We start from the raw sequence: 16,876 nt of genomic DNA, 5'->3' as shown, positions 1-16,876 counted from the left end.
CAGGAATGTCCATGTCCGTGACTCCAGGCACTCTGTACTGCTCTGCACCGTGGCACTGTTGGCCTCCTGGAGGAGGAAGGGTGTGCCTGGGCACTGGGTGCTAAAGGGGGCTCACAGTGGTGCAGAGATGCTAATTCTAACTGGCAGGGAATGACACATGCTGGTAGCTCTCTGCACTGCCAAAATCTTGGGGCTGCTAAAGTATTTTCCACAGGAAAAGCTGCTGGCTTCTTTCTGCCCCCCAGCATGGGTTTCACTGAGAGTGCCCTGCTGTCCCTCATGCAGTGGCTGTCCTTCTCCCTGGGTGCAAGTCAGGCATAAATTCTGCATAGGTGCTGGAGGACAGATCCACGCTGTCATGAGAAATAATTATCTGGATAGAGAGCCTTGTGTGGATCACTGGGAAATACTAACAGCAGGAACAAACCCATATTGAATCATCAGAGCAATAATAAATGCCTCTGTAAAATACAATGGTATTTCTAGAAATAAAAACTAAAATTAAGGAGCATTAACTGTCACTGCTCTTTTTATGCCTCTTTTTTTTTTTTTGCTTTGTCATTATCACCTGAGTCATTAAAATAGGTTATTAAGTATAAAAACAAGCTGCCTGCTTACTGTAATTCAGTCCTTGTTAAGTCCTCCCTTTTCTAATCCCAGGAAGATAAGTGAGTGTCTTTGCAGACAAATTAAGGCTCAGCCATGCACAAAATTCTCCCATTTTGGTATACAACGATACCGTCAGTGCTGTCTTAGTTTTGTGTCTTCAAGGTTGCTGCTACAGAGCAGCACAGCTGAAATAACCTGGTTTCTAAAGGGATAGAAGGAAATGCTGACTGAATTTTACTGCAGGATGACAAGAAAAATGTGGGTGAATACTTGTTCTGGATGTCTGAGTATCATGGTTTAGAGAAACACAGGCACACTGTTGTGTGAAGCTGATAGTTCATGTATACTTTTAGAAAACATGTCACATGTATATTTTTTTTATATCCATATAAAACATAGTGTACATCTTTATTGTGTCTCTGACAGATTGCTAAAATAGAAAACATTGGTCATTTAAGTGAACTGAGGGTGTTAAACCTTGCCAGAAACCTCCTCACTGTTGTAGAAAACCTGAATGGCCTGGATTCACTCACAGAGCTCAACCTCCGTCACAATCAAGTCTCTGCTATAGTAAGGAGCAAAACTCTTGTCCTTCTCTTTTTTCTTTTTCATTTCCTTTTCTTTGTTTTTGACAAAATGAATGTTAACTGTAACTTCTTTAAACCATATCAGTGTTTCAGATTTTTGACATCTCATGTTTCCTCATATTGTGTTGCTTATATTGTTCTGCTGCAATACTTAATTGTAAAACATAAAGGTGAATCAAACACAAACATTCATTTTGGTGTTATTTTCTTTGAATGTATTCAGGGAGACTGGACTTAAAGGTCCTTTACAACCCAAACTGTGCTGTGATTCTATGATGACTTGTAGTGTTTCAAATCTTGAAAGCTCATGATGTTCCTTGGGGAGGGAGGAAGCGATTTTGTGGTTCTAACATGCAAATTTAGGTACTCTTCTTCCATTCAAGTTCATGTACTAGAAACAAATAGTCTCAATTTCTGTAGGTTAGCTAAGCCATAAAACCATGTTAAATTTCATCTTCAGAATGTTGCTGGGGCAAATGCAGAGAAAAAAGGTATTGATTGTAAGAGCAGAGTTTTCTAATGGAAGCTTTAACCCAGCATTTTAAATCTTCATATTCTAAAAATTAAGATTTTCACTTTGCAATTTGAGTTGTAGTTCAGGCATGGAAAGTGGATTATTCAAACAAGAGCTTTTTAAAATAAAACAGATTACTTAGATAGCTACCTTTCTCTGGCCTGCATAATTATTTTAGTTCCTGGTCCCCTGTTGTTGCTGAGCCTTTCTTTCCTTCAGTTTCTGCTGTTTGCCAAATAGGAATTGTTTTTACATCTCAAAAATGAGAAATTCCTGCTCATTGCCGACTCTGTCACTGTATCTTCTCCTGTGTCAGTGGTGTTACCTAGAATTCTCTTTGCTTGTAGCTGCTGTCTTTTCAGTCCTCTCAGGTGCAACTTGTACTTTCTGCTTTCTGCTGTCATAAGTGGAGAGTCTGCATGAAATTTGAATTAGTGACTTGGAGTCTGTGCTGCATCTCAATGCTTTAGTGTTTCCTGGCAGAGATAGTGTTTCAGAAGATGATATAATATGTCAGGGAAATATTTATTTTACTTGTTGGCTTGTGGGGTTATTTTAACTGTTGTTGTTGTTGGTATCTTTTTGGTTTAGTTTATCTTTTAGTTTATCATTAAACTCTAATGAAATACAGTTTTGTGAGTGTGGATTGTTTTGTTTTTCATTGAATGTTAATTTTAGCAAGTATGGCACTAACTCTGTTTAAGTTTTGGACACATTATAATGTCTAAAACTCTAAGTAAATATGGCTCCTAAAATAAAATATTTTTTCATATGTTCATATGTTCATGATAGGTGTTGTCTTTTTCTGTGTGTACAATAATGTGCATGTGTTTCTTATATTTGTTTGGTTTTTTTAAATGAAAGCTACATTCCTTTCGTATGGAAATTCAGATTCTGCTGCAATAGGAAATTACTAAAAATGCAGAAATATGGAAAGAAAGATCTCATTCTGTGGAAAGAATACCCAAGATAGTTTATTTCTGGAGCACTTGAGTAGCTGAGGGAGGGAGGTTATATTTTATTTAAGATGAAGTTTAAGTTCATGTGGTTGACTGTGCAGGTGGAGGAGATATTTTAATCATGATGTTGTTATGCTGTAGCACTTAGCTGCAAAATATTCACTCTTAAGGTCATGAAAAGAATTTGGTTACTGTGCTTTAGTTACTCACTTACTGTGACAATGCTCATTATGAATCAAGCTTTCTAAATTTGATTATTCCTTCAAATGAAAGAATCGAAACTCAATTTTAAAATTAAATCGCTGTTCTAAAATAATTTTTAAATTAATCTGTTTTAAATAACTTTGCATTTTTTTTGCTGAACCTTCCTTATTTTTCACATACTTCCCTTTGACCTGCCCTAAGTGCATTATTCTTGTGTAGGAAAAATGATGAACTCATTTGTCAAACAAAAATGAAGTTGCATACTGAACTCTCTGCCCATTGCAGTTTACTGTATTCAATAACTAAAGTTATCCAACTGGGTTGTAGTTGGTTTGAGGAATTAAATCTGCTATCATCCTTTACAATCCACTGGTCTTGGACTACCAGTTTAGGGACTGTTTTTGAGCTTTCCACTACAGACTGAAAATCCTTGAATCATAAGTAGTTATTTTTGTAAGAACCAACTGTTGGTTCAAAGCTGCAGGATTTGCAGAGGCAGTCCTGGGGCTTGGTTTATAGCAGAAGCGTCTTAGAGGATTGAAGTGCATTCAGAGAGACTTGTCAGGAGAATAGCAAACAGAATAAATGATGACAAAGAGTCTCATATGGCATCAAAAGCACAGATCTATGCATACCATGAGTTATGAAATATCTGCTTATTTTCCATCCAGTTGTGAGCTGGGGCCTCTGTTAGGAAGATTATCTATGTTTTTCTTTGAAAGACTGACCTGCTTGTTTGATTTGAGGTACTAAAATTTAGAATTTTGGGTTTTGTCATCTGCAGCTTGATCTTACACTGGAAGGAGGACTGGTCAAGGTGTTCACCATGTCTTCAAGAAAGAACTTGCCCTCTGTCCACCTCACTATAAGATATTTGTATCAAAATTAATGTAGCTGGAGGTTTTTGGGATTTTCCTGCTACACCTATGAGATTTGAAACTTGTTTTACAAGACAGCAACACATCATGCTAAGAAATTTGCCTTGAGGGGTAATTTCTTCGTGTTCCCCAGTGGTTAGTTGAAATCATTGCTGCTTAAGAGTTGTGGTGCACAACCCTGTAATGCCTGTCCTCACATGCGTGCCCACCCTTCTGGCATGGACACCAAGTAGCCTTAGGGACAGAGGGGACACCCAAATGCACCTGTTGTGAACTCAGTCATTCCATGGTCTGATCTGGGAGGACTCAGGACAGCTCTGACCCAGGAGTTTTGCACCTGCAGACTTGATCCCTTAAGCCCTTTGTTCTAACATGTCATCCTATCCAGTGGTGACTCTCAGCAGCTTTGCTGGCTTAAATTCAGTGTTTCATTAGTAGGAGCTGCAGGGTTTGTTAGAGCTGCCTTTGTTTACCTGTTTGGAATGAGCTGTTCTGGACTGCTATGTAGTCATGTCAGAAATCTGATGAAGGGAGGAAGAGTTGCAGGCTAAAATCAAGGCACTTAGCTCTGATGCTCCTTTCCCTTTCCCAGGTTTGTGTTCTCTGGTTTCAAGTTGGAGTGTGGCCATTGTTAGGGTAAGGAGATGCAGAGCTGAGGCGTTAGGTGTGAATGGCTTGTGAGTCCCTGCAGACTGTGCTGTCTGTCTGATATAGATGTATATTTCATAAATGAATTTTGATCTTAATATGTATCATCTTACTCATATTTGAGCTATTTGCTATTTAGAGGTTTTCTGCAAATGCATTTAGGCAATATTAAATTTAGAGTTTCTTATTCTGTAAACTCATACCTTCTTCTAAATGTTAATTGTGAAGGTTGTAAAGGTGACAGAGTCCTTCAGATAATTCTCTGACTGGAGAGTCGCTGCTGTTTGGCAGTGCTAATTGCACTGCTGTATTGCTGTATTGCACCTCAAAAACCTTATTTCAGCAAGGTTTTTGTTTTTTTTTTTAAAGCATGTTTATCCTGCAGCTTAAATGCTGAGAGAGCACCTTGGCTTATTTCCCAAAAGCCTGTTCAGAAAGCAGCAGCAGTATCCTCCTTTTCTTTAACATGATTTGCTTTGCAAGTGATGCAGCGTGTTCTGCAGAGTGGGATCTGCACTGAAACACTCCCTTGCAGTCTGCATTAGGGAGAGATGGAGCTGCACGTTCAACAGAAATCAATGTTGCAGCAAGGTTACAGCATTTAGAAATGAAAGCATTTCATCAGGCCAAGTAAAGAGGCTCAAAAGCCATTTTCATCTGCTGAATTTTTGCCTATCTTTTCTTTCTAGAAAGATGTGGATACTTTGCCCTGTCTCCAGCGTCTCTTCCTCAGCTTCAACAATATTTCTAGGTAAGGGGAATAGTAGTTTGCTTCCTATCAGTAATTTGAAGTGTCCTACTGGAGCTGTATTTCATGAAAATTTGAATTCAAACACTGTGAGTACAGATCTTTTTTTCCACCCCTAACATATCAGATTAAAAAAATCAAGCCATTGTGTATTTTCTACTTTAAGTATAAAAATTCTTGAAACCCTTGGCATTTAAATGTAGTTTAATATGACTATTCTACCAAGAAACATATTTTTAATTGATTATCATACTGTTTATAGTGGTCAAAATTAAAAGTGGATTTGTAAATAGGTTGTTTTGCTGTTAACCTAGTTGTCTGTTGAAGCAGCATGATGCAAGGTACAAATTATATTTAACATTCCATCACTGTATTTCTGGAGTTATGCAAATTGCTGAGTCAGTTTCTGCTTGCTATGGGTAAATTATTTCATGCCTGTATTTTACTTGTCCATGTATTAATAAAGTCTGAAAGGTATATTCATGATTCCCTTTCAGACCAGATGGCAGAAGCAAAATAGCTCAACTCACAAAGCTGGGCTTCTATAGTTTCAAGTAACTAAGAGCATTTTGTTATAAATAGAAATGTTTGTCTTCTGTGCCTTTTCATATTAATGCATTTTTGAAGTCTGCCTTTATACTCATGCCAGTATTTGAGAAAAACCCTAAGTGCCTGCATTATCTTCACTTTGGTATGTCCTTTTTCTAATCCCTTGATCACCAGCAGCTTTCTTTGTTTAGAATCAAATAATTAAATGTGGGGTAGGGGAAGATGCTTCATGTTCTAATTACTGGAAATGCCATGCTATCCTTGTGGTATCTGCTCTCTCTGTAAAATGTACTTAGTAGGAGCTTTTATTGTAGCAACTACTCAAACATTTTATATTGAGCTGCATTATGTGTCTTGCAGACAGCTCCAACCTACTTGTCTGTGTTTCTTAGGTTCTTAAAGGACAAATGCAGTACATCTTAAATACTCATGGCTGTTAAACACTTAAAAACAATTCAGAGATGAACTGCAGGAGTCTTTCTTATGCTCTTCCCTTAGTTAATTTGCTAGTCTTTTTATTTTACATTTTAATTTGGCATAGTGAAGAGAGGGGGTTAGCATTTTGCTGGCTTTGAATCATTTCCAGAATTGAGACTTGCCTTTGTTTCTGGCTTTCTAAAAAAAGTCTCAGGTTGGCAGGAGCAAGGAGGAGACTGCAGCAGCTTGGCTCCCTGGCTGTCAGGGAGCATCACTGCAGTCAGGGAAATTGCCCTGTCTTTTTTTGGACTTGGTGCCTTTTGTTGTAGCTTTCTGGCTGCTTTCTTATATTGTTTTATGCAAATGCATGTTATTTTTACAGTGTTCAAAGAAAGAAAAATGTTTGGAATTTTCTGTGAGGTTTTGATAGATTTCTCAAAGTTTGGGATCAGTAGCTTGCTTCTTGGTACTATATAAAAAAATCTGTCATTTATCCATGGGGACTTTAGTTGGTCTATTGCTTAGGTTTCTCATAAGCTACAAATACTTATCTAGAACATATATGGAAATACATAATTTTGTTTGAGTTTGCAGCTGGAATAGGTATTAAAAAATCTTAATGATAAACAAAAGATATTGCTTTTCTATAAATTTTGTATATGCATGTAGGTAGATAGGTGGATGGATATCTTTAACTCTCTATTTACCAGTCATTATTTTAAACCACACAAATGAGAAATTTCTTTTAATCACATTCAGCTTGGAGTTTTTTTAAATAATAAGCTTTTACTACATATAGCAGTTCTGAAGGCTAAATCCCTCTAAATAATTCCTTTTTTAGAGTTATGTAGTAGATTTGTTTTCTACCAGGGAAGTTATTAAATATTATATATTTAAGTATCTTCTTGTCCATCTGTGATCTGATGCTTGGCTTGATACTCTTTGAACTGACTGAGGAAGTTCTTTGCAACCAACCAGTGAACTGCTGTACTCTCTCTGACCATTCCTACACGCTTTAAAGTGGTTTTGTATGCTTTTCAGTCACTTACCTCATTTACTCTGGGCCACAGGGTAATTTGAAAAGTTAGTTTTCCTAAAAACTTCTCTGTCTATACTACTGAATTTTGTTTGACAAGCAAATTGGTGCACAAATACTCTTAATTAATTTATCTGTAGGTGCATTAAAAAAAAGCAAATGAAAACAAACAACAAAATTGCCAAAACTTGAATATATTTGTTACCATTTCATTGCAATATTTTATTAATGTTCATTTTTTTAAAATAGCATTTTTGAAGCAATGCTTCTATGGAAAGATTTTCTTGTTTCTATTTTTGTGTCAGTGAAAATACTTGAATCTAAAATTGACACATACTGACATATTGAATTAATATTTCAGTAGAAGACTCAGGAATGCCATTGAAATTGTCACTATTTTAGGCATGAGGATGTATCATGGGTTTAATCACGATGTTCTTTTTACCTCACACTTCAGAGAAGGGCTCAGAATGCTGCTGCTTCTCTGTAGAACTTTTAGTAAAGAAGGATATATTGGCAAGATAATGTAATCTAAAACTGAACTTGATGCTGACAGGAAACAAAGGAAGTCCTGTTTTTTGGCTTCAGCCCAAACAATCTTAGCAGTTATACTCTGAAGGTGTTTATACCTGATGGCTGAAGGCAATAGCTATATATAGAACTGGTTATAAAGAAATGGGAGAAATCCCATTTTTAATTTGTCATGTGGCACAGGGAAGAGGTTGTGGTAACATTGGCAGGAAAGATTTGCCACAGCGAATCAGAAAGAAGGTTATTGCTCATGTTTGAACATGTGAAGCCAGGGAAGACCATTTTTTGGTCTTGGAAGCAAAATACATATTTTCAGTGTTGCACTGCTGTCCAGGTCAGCATTATGTTGGCTTTTTCATTTAGTCTAGGCATATGGAATGAGTTGGATATAAGCTCACGTAATTTTTGTTCTTCATTTGGTTGCTGAATTGGAAACCTGAGAGAAGCAATGCTCTTAGCCTAATGAAAACAAGAAAGTACCTTTTTACTCAGCAAGATGAAAATTTATAAATGCATCGTTAAATGCTTGAACAAAAGCAGGTAAAGGGAATGAAAGGTTGATGGTAGTTACATCTGTTTTCATAGGTAGTTTAGTGGTTAGAGACAAGGAAAAACACAAGTTTTCTTCTTTGGGTATTTTTGAACATAGAGTTCCCTCTCAGGTGTTCTTTCAGACTATAGTAAGTATGTTGCCTTCCTTCTCTATTCCAGAGCTTTTCCCCTTTGTGCAATGTGCTTTTAAAAATTGATGCAAATGCTTAGAGAAGGAGCAACTGTCTCCCTAAACAAGCAGATTTAAACAGAAGATAAATATTCCTGCGTCCTGTGAATGTGTATCACTGCAGGTTGAGCTCCAGAGTGCTCTGCTGTGAGGTAATTTCTGCATTCTGATATGAGAAGTGGGTTTGTGTCCCTTTGGCAGAGGGGAGAACAGGATGCAGGACTTGGAGCATGCACACAAGAGGGAAAGCAGATTTATTCTCAAAAGATTTCCAGAAAACACTTTCTGATCATTTAGCCCAAATTTGTGACTTATTTCTGTGTTGCTGAAATGACAATTTTCGATAGGATAATTTATGTAAGAAGGATAACAGGAATGAGAGGTGGTTGTGTCCTGCAGGAGAAGACCTTTTGGAAAGAGAATCAGACATTCCATTGAGAAGATTTACTGAGGCAGTGTGACACAGCACCATCCAGAGCTGCTTTGTGTTTCTGAGCAGGTTAAAGGCTCCTTTGTGGGGAGCAGAGGCTGGAGACAGAGCCTTGGGATGTGGCCTCTGGTTCCTGTTGGGTGCTCACCACGGGGCTCTGTCCCAGCAGTCTGAGTGCTGGGAAGCAGCAGAAGCTTGGTTGGAAACTGTGCAATCTGTTTGGAAATGCAGCACATTAAAGCTTTAATTAGTTTAGGATTAGGATACCAGTGTGACAAGTACAGTATCTGAACTTTTCTATATGGAATTTCTAAAGCTCAGGTTTTTTTAATATGTGGATACAAAGATGTGAAAACAGTTTTTTGCACTACTGTTTCTTTCTAAAACTGATCTGCTAATAGGGGAGCTAAAAGCAGGATAAAGCAAGCACATCTGTTTTTAGGTCCAGAGTGGGTGTTCTGGCATGCTGAAGCAGTGAGAATTTCAAAGCACAGCAGTATGTGTAAGTGGAAGGTCTTGAAAACATACTAGCAAGCTTTCAACTTTTCTGTCATTTCCTGAAGAAATTGTTTTTATTAAAAATCTGTAAATCATATGTAATGAAAGAAGTACTGCTTGGTTAAATGTTTAGTGGTAAGTACTCAGAATAAATATATTTAATGCTTCTAAATATACTCAAAAATCATTTTCAAGACCAAAGATTTTCATATTTTTCAAGCAAAATGTGTTCTAGCTCAATGGAAATTCAGACTGGGATTTTTTGTTCTAACATGTTTGGGTTAGCCTTACTAAATTCTGTGTCATTTGGGAAGATTATCTTTTATCTTTAGAACATATTGAGTAGATATTTTATGTAATATGTCCGACCGATCTTCCAAAAATGCGCTTCCATAAGCTGTTCATGATCCATAAACAGGATCATAAAAAGAAACAGAAAATAATAATCGAGCTTTAAATACATGTACAAAACAGCCAGTTCTTCTGATATCTTAAGAACTTTCTCTGTCTTTGTCACAATCTACCCACAGTTCATTTTCCATTGGTTTTTAGGTTGTTTTCATGCACTAAGCAAAAGGCAGTAACATCTTCCTCTTTCCTGTCACTTTTCTGCTGTGCCCTTTGTACAGTGCAGGAGCTCCTTGCATGCTGCACCAATTGCACCAGAATAGCTATTGCAGCTTTATTCAGTGACAGTCTTTGAAATGAACATCTGTACTGCATGTGGTTTCTGATCACTGAGCTCAGGGCATACTTAAGGTTTGACTTAAGGCAGACTTGACTTTGGAAGGCCAAAGGACATAAGGATGGTGCAGTGTCATACATACCTTGTAAACATGTTAGGGAGTCTAATTTATTACCATAAATGTTCAGCTTTTTTTATTAAAATCCAGTCAAATAGTTCTCTGATGTTTAAAAGTACTGAATATCTGAACTGCTTTCTTTTCACATTTTATTTTCAATGAAAGGAACACTACAGAGGTTATGCATCTCTAAATGCATTTTATGCAGGTCAGTTGTTTTTTGGCAGGTAACCAAATCTGATGTGTTCTAAGAAGCCAGCTGGTTAGAGTTTGTAGACTGAACTCAAACTAATGGACTAATCTGTTTTGAAGATTATGATGCTTTTACTTCCAATACTAATGATGATTCAAACACCTAGGATCATTCTGTGATATTTGTGGTTGGCTTTTTCTCCTTGTACTTTCCAGGTTTTTTGTGCTGCTTTTGATGGCAAATACATCTATTATATTTCTGAATATGAATTTATATGTATCATATTTTAGCAGGGGGTTTGATTTAAATACTCCTATAGTTCTCATTATTCTGGATCTCTTTTTACCTGTATGTGAAGGGAATAAAAAGTTTGCCAGCAGCAGCTGCTGGTATTTCAGAACACTTGTATTTGTCATATGCAATATTGATAGGTGGCAGTGTTTCAGTACAGTTAAATATTTATGTTCTGCCCTTAAGAAATAAAATCTTCCACCTCAAAATTATTCCTACTCCATGACATTAAAACTTTAAACTCTTTTGGTTACAGTTTTGAGGATATTCTGTGCCTTGCTGATTCCTCATCCTTGTCAGATATCACCCTTGATGGCAATCCAATAGCTCAGGAGACATGGTACAAACACACTGTTCTCCATCATATGATGCAGCTCCGACAGCTAGATATGAAGAGAATCACAGTAAGAAATTTCTGTTTTCATCAAATTTAATAGATACTTCAAATCAGAAGTAAAATGCAGGCGTTTCTGTGTGTATGTGTATATTAAAAATACCATTTTTCTTCCTTAATTGAGTATGGAATTGAATGGTGAATAGACATTACAGTATTTAAAACTCTAACCCGTTTCTTTAGTTCAGTATAAAGTAAGGGTTTGCATTTTTACTTAATTTAACATGTTTATTTTGAAGTGGTTAAACTCCAGCAGCAGATGCTGTGTGTTCAGCTGCCATGTGACATGAGAGAGCCTGCAAAGCTTTTGGTTAGAATTTTCCTAACAGTCTTTGCTGATTTGTTGTATTAGCTGAGAAGGAACAGCACATTTCTTCCAAAGGAGTGGTCTGTTTGCCCTAAAACTGCTGTAATTGGTATCTTTTATTTAAGAATTTAATTGGTTTCTTTAATCAGCCTCCCTAGGGAGATCTGGTGATCACACAGGTTGTGTGTCTGTCTGTATTTCTCTCTTCCTAACCTACTCTCCCTGATAATTTCTGTTTCTGCTGCTCAAGTTCCAGTAACCTTGATAAGGGAAAGAGAACTCAGTCTGCTACAGGCTTCTTAAAAATCCACTCCAGGGGATGAAGGACAATCACCAGGGTCTTACCATAATGCCATCTATTTTGTCTTTTAATATAGGATATAAATTCTTTTAATATAGAATATAAATTCCTCTGTGCCTACTCAAAAGTGATGTGTAAGCATGATTTCTTACCAGAGAAATCTGTCCAGCAGCAAGCAACAGTGATACAGTGGTAACTTTTTGGACCAGTTGTTGACACATACACCTTCTTTTAAATGCTCCTTTGCTTTCTACAAAGGCTGTACTGCGTTGTAAATTGTAGCTGATGCTTTTTAATAGAGCCAGTTAGGCTGAAAAATGTAACATGTGTGTGGAAAACATTAATGTTAAAAACAAAGTGCTTTGGGACATTAGAGTTTGCTTCCATCACTGAAAATACTAAATACTTGTTTGTTCACAGATATTCTAAGCTTCAGGGGTTTTTATATTTTATACTGACTTTAATAATGACTTAATAATAACTTTTATTATGACTTTATACTGGCTTAATAATTGTTAATTACTTTGCTTTTAAAAACTTACTTTATCAGTATGATTTCAGAAACCTGAGTTGCATAAAGAAAATATCTCTCCGTTCCCCCGTTTTAACCCTTGTCAAGAGGAGATGGATCCTGGTGGAAATATCCGTGATGGGGAAGACTGTAGAAAGGACTCAAACTCCTTCTTAGACTCTATGAGATCTGTATGGGGGGAAAGTTGTCAGAAATTCACAGCCATGGGAAGAACTTAATCTGGGTTTGCACCTTGTTAAACATCAGAGAATCAACCACAAAGACACAAAGCCATAGAAAACCAGGCTTCACCAGTTGTGCTGCTCATAAACCTGCTTGTAAAAATAATGTGTTTTACTCTTTATTTGCCTTCTGTTTTTTGAGCCTTTTAACATTTTTCTCCACGTAGAGGGTGCTATATATTTTCTCCAATAAAACTGCTACCCAGATAATCGTATGACTAAAGAAACTGGGATTTAAAGAAAAATAACAAGTATCATGGGATCTGTGGTAAAATTAAAGAGCTGGCAATCCCAAATCCAGCTATTCTGCCTAGCACTGCAATATGCTGTTGCTGTCAGCTGTAAGGGTAGGTCTAACCTGGGTGGGGAATGGACTTCCAGTGTTGAGCATGTGACTTGCACTCTTGATTAGTGTAAAAAACTAAACTCTAATTACATTTATAGGATCTTTTCTTCATCAGCCTGAAGAACATCTAGGCATTTTGAACTTTAGCATTGCTTTGTCTTGTAACAAACTGAGAGTTGGATGATTGTTGGGTTTTATTCTGTCTAGGAATTATTCACGGTCTGGTTCGGAAGCTTTTCTGCTCAAGAACTGAGTTTTACACAATTGTTAGTTCTGATTTTAGCTTTTCTTTTACTGAAGGATACTGACAAAAGTTTTTATGAGACTTGGCAGCTTCATTCATGTTTGGTTTCAAGAAGGTACACGCTTTGGTGCCAGGCTTTTTCCACAGGATTCCCTGGAGAAAGGAGCCCTGGTGCAAAAATTTAATGACAACTGTCTCTGCCTTAGAGCACTATTCAGAAACATAGATGTGCCATGAAAACCAAAGATGCTGTACTTGGAATAAAACATTTGTGCACTGTAATTATTGTAGTATTGTTTAAGTTGGGGTAGATTTGCCTTTAGGTAAGGGATTCTATTGAATTATGACAACTCTTAAACCCTGAAATATGTGGAAGCTGTTTTCTTAGGCCGCCTCATTCCTAAGCCATTTTTGAATGTAAGATTCAAGCTCTTGAAGCACTGAAACACAGACCCAGTTGTGATGAAATCAGTGAGGTTAAGCACTTGCAATGCTCTTTCCTTGTTCATTGTCTACACAAGATGATTTTCAGCTGAAAACCCAACCACTTAGTGGTGTGTACCTAAAACATCAGCTCAATGGAAATATTTTGCTTTCTTGACCTTTGGTAGCTCAGCCTAAAGGCCTAAAGACTGGGCAGGATGCTGAATTATTGTAGCTGGGTGGATTCCTGTGTTCATTTGTGTTCCTGTCAGTAACTCACAGATACACCTTCACCTCACCTTAGCTGCAAGGTGATGGGACTGGATGAATGGAATGGGCTTGTGCAGAGCCTTACAGTCAGAGCAGGCTCAGGTTGCATTTGTGATTATTTATCTTGGTTAACCTGGCATAATGGTTGTTTTTCTGGGCTCTGAAGCTTTTTCACCCTGCTTTGTAGGTTGAACTTTTTCAAAAGTGGGCTTGCCCAGTGGTGCTTACAGTTTGATTGGGACCTATTTCTTTTCTTCCACTCTTTGGTAATAGTAAGCAGAGATTGTCTGCAGATATGTAATAAAGTATTTAAATATGATTGAAATGTGTACATACTCCATACTAAGGAGTTACATAATCAGGAATATTTGCTATCTGTCACTTCCAACAGACTTCCTCAAGAGAATCTGCTAAGTGTGTATATATTCCTAGATGTGTGTGTAAATATGATATATAATGCAAATTTTTTTAAATGTTGCCAGATTGAATACAAGCTGTGTCTTATTCGAAGTAAAGCTTTGGATTTTTCATTGAGGTTTTATATGTTTTAGAAGCTTAAAGTAAGAGAGCTGTGTTTGGTTTTGATTATTTGCTTAGACATTTCATTGCTGATCAGGGAGTAGGTTCTACTGCTCTATCCAGAATAGATTTCATTGCTGTATTCCATCACTACCATAAAGTGTTCTGAGGTCTTGGGATCTTTTGGGTTGCTGTGACCCCGAGATTGTTGAAAGTCTCTTTTCCCAGCCCGAGCGCTTGAAAAATGAGTCGGAGCTCTTCAGTTCTTGGTCTCAAAGTTGTTTATTGTATCTTATCTATAAAAAATTTTCTCCTGCCCTGCCGAGGTCCGTCCAGCAGGACAGTTCCAGGCACTCTGCCTGCCCCCAGGGCAGTGTTATGTCTTTATACTAAAAACTACGTGTACAATGTTTACAATTACTTCCCAATACCTATCACCTATGTTAGACAGTGAGCTTCTACTCTAAACCAATCTGTAAGTGCCAACATCACAGCAGAAGATGGAGGCCAAGAAGAAGAAGGAGAAAGGCTGGACACACCCAGTTCCCTCCATCTTGCCTTTTGAACCCCCATACCAAAAACCCTAAAATCTACTTTTCCACCCTGTGATAACTTCACTATTATTCTACTTAAACTGTTGTGGCTTGCTGATCTTCATCTAAGGTTGGTAATTTGCTCCACGGGGCATAATCAAACCCACAGGTGTTTTGGGCTCCATGCCAGGGCTTCTGAGCCCCCTGGCAGGGGTCCTGGCTGTCCTGGACGGCCAGAGGGATGTTCTGGGTTCCCACACTGAGGGGGTTTTCTAGGGAGGGATCCCTAACGTTTTTTTTTCTTTCCACTGGGAAATAAGACACTTAAGTGTGACTTAAATAGTGTCATTGAAGAATAGCTATGCGGTGGTGAGGAGGAACGCGTGCATCCTCGCGCATTCGGATCCTCTCCGGTTCCCCGGCATTCCCTCCCCTCAGCGGGCGGGCAGGGATGGGCGCTGCTGCAGAGCGCGCGGGGGCCGGCAGGGGGCGCCATGGGCACGGCAGAGCCCTGAGGGACAGCGGCGGGAACGCGTCCGGACAGAGGCACGGACGTGGACACAACCGGCGGGACAGCGAGGGCAAACGACTGACAGGGAGGGAGATCCAGCTCTTCCCAAATCCCTTCTTAAAGAGAAGGGATGGCAGTAAAAATGAATTGTGGCAAGGCTGTGCAGGGGTTTGTTTCGTAACTTGTTCGGTACTCTGGGTGGTTTTTTTGTGGGTTCCTGGGGAACGTGTTTTTTAAGATTGCTTGCATGTGTTGTGTAAGATTAATCAGGAATGCATATGTAGATGTGGCCCTTGGTCTTTATTCAGAGATTTTCTCTATCACTCTGCCTTTATGAATACTGAGTAAAGCTAAGGATGTATTTTAATTTTTGGCTAAGCTAGCTTCTTTTAGAAAAGGATTAGTGTTTTTAAAATGTCTATAATTAGGATAAACTCTTGATCAAGGAAAAAAGCCTTATTCAGTTAATGCTCTTGTTAGCATGTAGTTTGCATTAGTTGATTTTGATCTTTGTATGGAGACTGTGTTGGCAGGGAAGGCCCAGGACTGACTTCAGTGGGGGCTGCAGACCCTCCTGCATGGGAGGCAGTCATAAGGTACACATCTGGGCTGGATTAAGGGACAGCTTTGGGAAGGAAGATAGAGAAAGAAGAGATTTCTAGAAGCTGAGAGAAAACTGATTAGGGAACTTCCTGGATAATTGCTTTAAAACTTGGGGAAAAACGACAGCAAGTTCTTTTGAAATGAATAAAATTAATGAAGGCTAATTTTCTGTTAATGAATTTTGTTATCTAGCTCTCACCTCCACCAGTGTGAAACACAACACCAGCTCAGTTAGATTGAAACTGAGTCTCTGATGAATGGCCAGATGTTTTCTGCCAAATAGGATGGATAGTTTCTGCTCCCTCTTCCTTGGTGGTAAAACTAGCTTACATTTCCATTCTTTCTACATACCAATTTAATATAATCAAACGTCTAGGGAACAAGAAAAGTCCCTTATTTTAAGACTTCTAAACATTGTTATTTGATATGATCAATGTGTTGAAAAGTCATCAGAGAAGATGAGGACAAAAAAATTATAAAAAGCTTGTTTCTTTAGGAAGCCTAGTTTAAAAGCATAGATACACAGTCAAATGAAGCAATTTAATTTAAAAAAAAACTGAAACAAATCTAACCTGTTCTCTAAAGAAAAATATCACTAATGCAGTTTGCTAGTATTTATCTTTTATTTTAAGACTTGTGTTTTTTACACAAAGCACTAACAGAATAATGTAATACATAATTGGGATAATGTTTGCAGTTCTTAAAATTCTGAATCATATCTTGAGGAACAGTACATTTTTATTTTGCATTATTAATGATGCATTCATATTTGTGACATGTTGTCTGCATGGGTTTAGTTCATGATTTCCACAGCCTGTCCCCAACCCTCCCATTCAATGCTGGATTTCAGCACTTTGTTGCAGTGGCATCTAGAAGGCCTTCTGTATCCATGTGTGCTTTTATTTTGTTATTCAGTTACTGATGATCTCCTTTAAGATGCACTGGTGACCTACAGAAATCCTTCTAACCAGGATTATGCTGTAACTCCGTGGCAGTAGCCCCTTGGAAATACCCTGTTTAGGAATAGCTTAAAAGCCCAGTAGCAGAGGAGGCTGC

General features: G+C 37.9%; 1 protein-coding gene across 3 annotated transcripts in view; it reads left to right on the top strand.

Annotated features, from left to right (window-relative positions):
• Window positions 1–16,876, top strand: part of LRRC49 (leucine rich repeat containing 49) — a 36,741-nt gene that overhangs the window by 3,728 nt on the left and 16,137 nt on the right. The window contains exons 3-4 of one of the 3 annotated variants that reach the window (XM_031055945.1): window positions 1,036–1,179; window positions 5,089–5,150. Coding sequence is in view for 1 of the 3 variants with exons in the window: in XM_031055943.1 (XP_030911803.1) it covers window positions 10,982–11,020 (39 nt within the window). In the remaining 2 variants the exon portion in view is untranslated. Of the gene's footprint in view, window positions 1–1,035; window positions 1,180–5,088; window positions 5,151–8,430; window positions 8,554–10,872; window positions 11,021–16,876 lie in introns of those variants that run through there. The other 2 variants (XM_031055944.1, XM_031055943.1) reach the window with 2 other exon arrangements.

Source organism: Geospiza fortis, unplaced genomic scaffold (genome assembly GCF_000277835.1).
Source record: "Geospiza fortis unplaced genomic scaffold, GeoFor_1.0 scaffold171, whole genome shotgun sequence".
In the NCBI taxonomy this organism is placed as follows: Eukaryota; Metazoa; Chordata; class Aves; order Passeriformes; family Thraupidae; genus Geospiza; species Geospiza fortis.
Note: the sequence above shows the minus strand (reverse complement) of the source record. Positions and strands in the feature narration are given on the sequence as shown.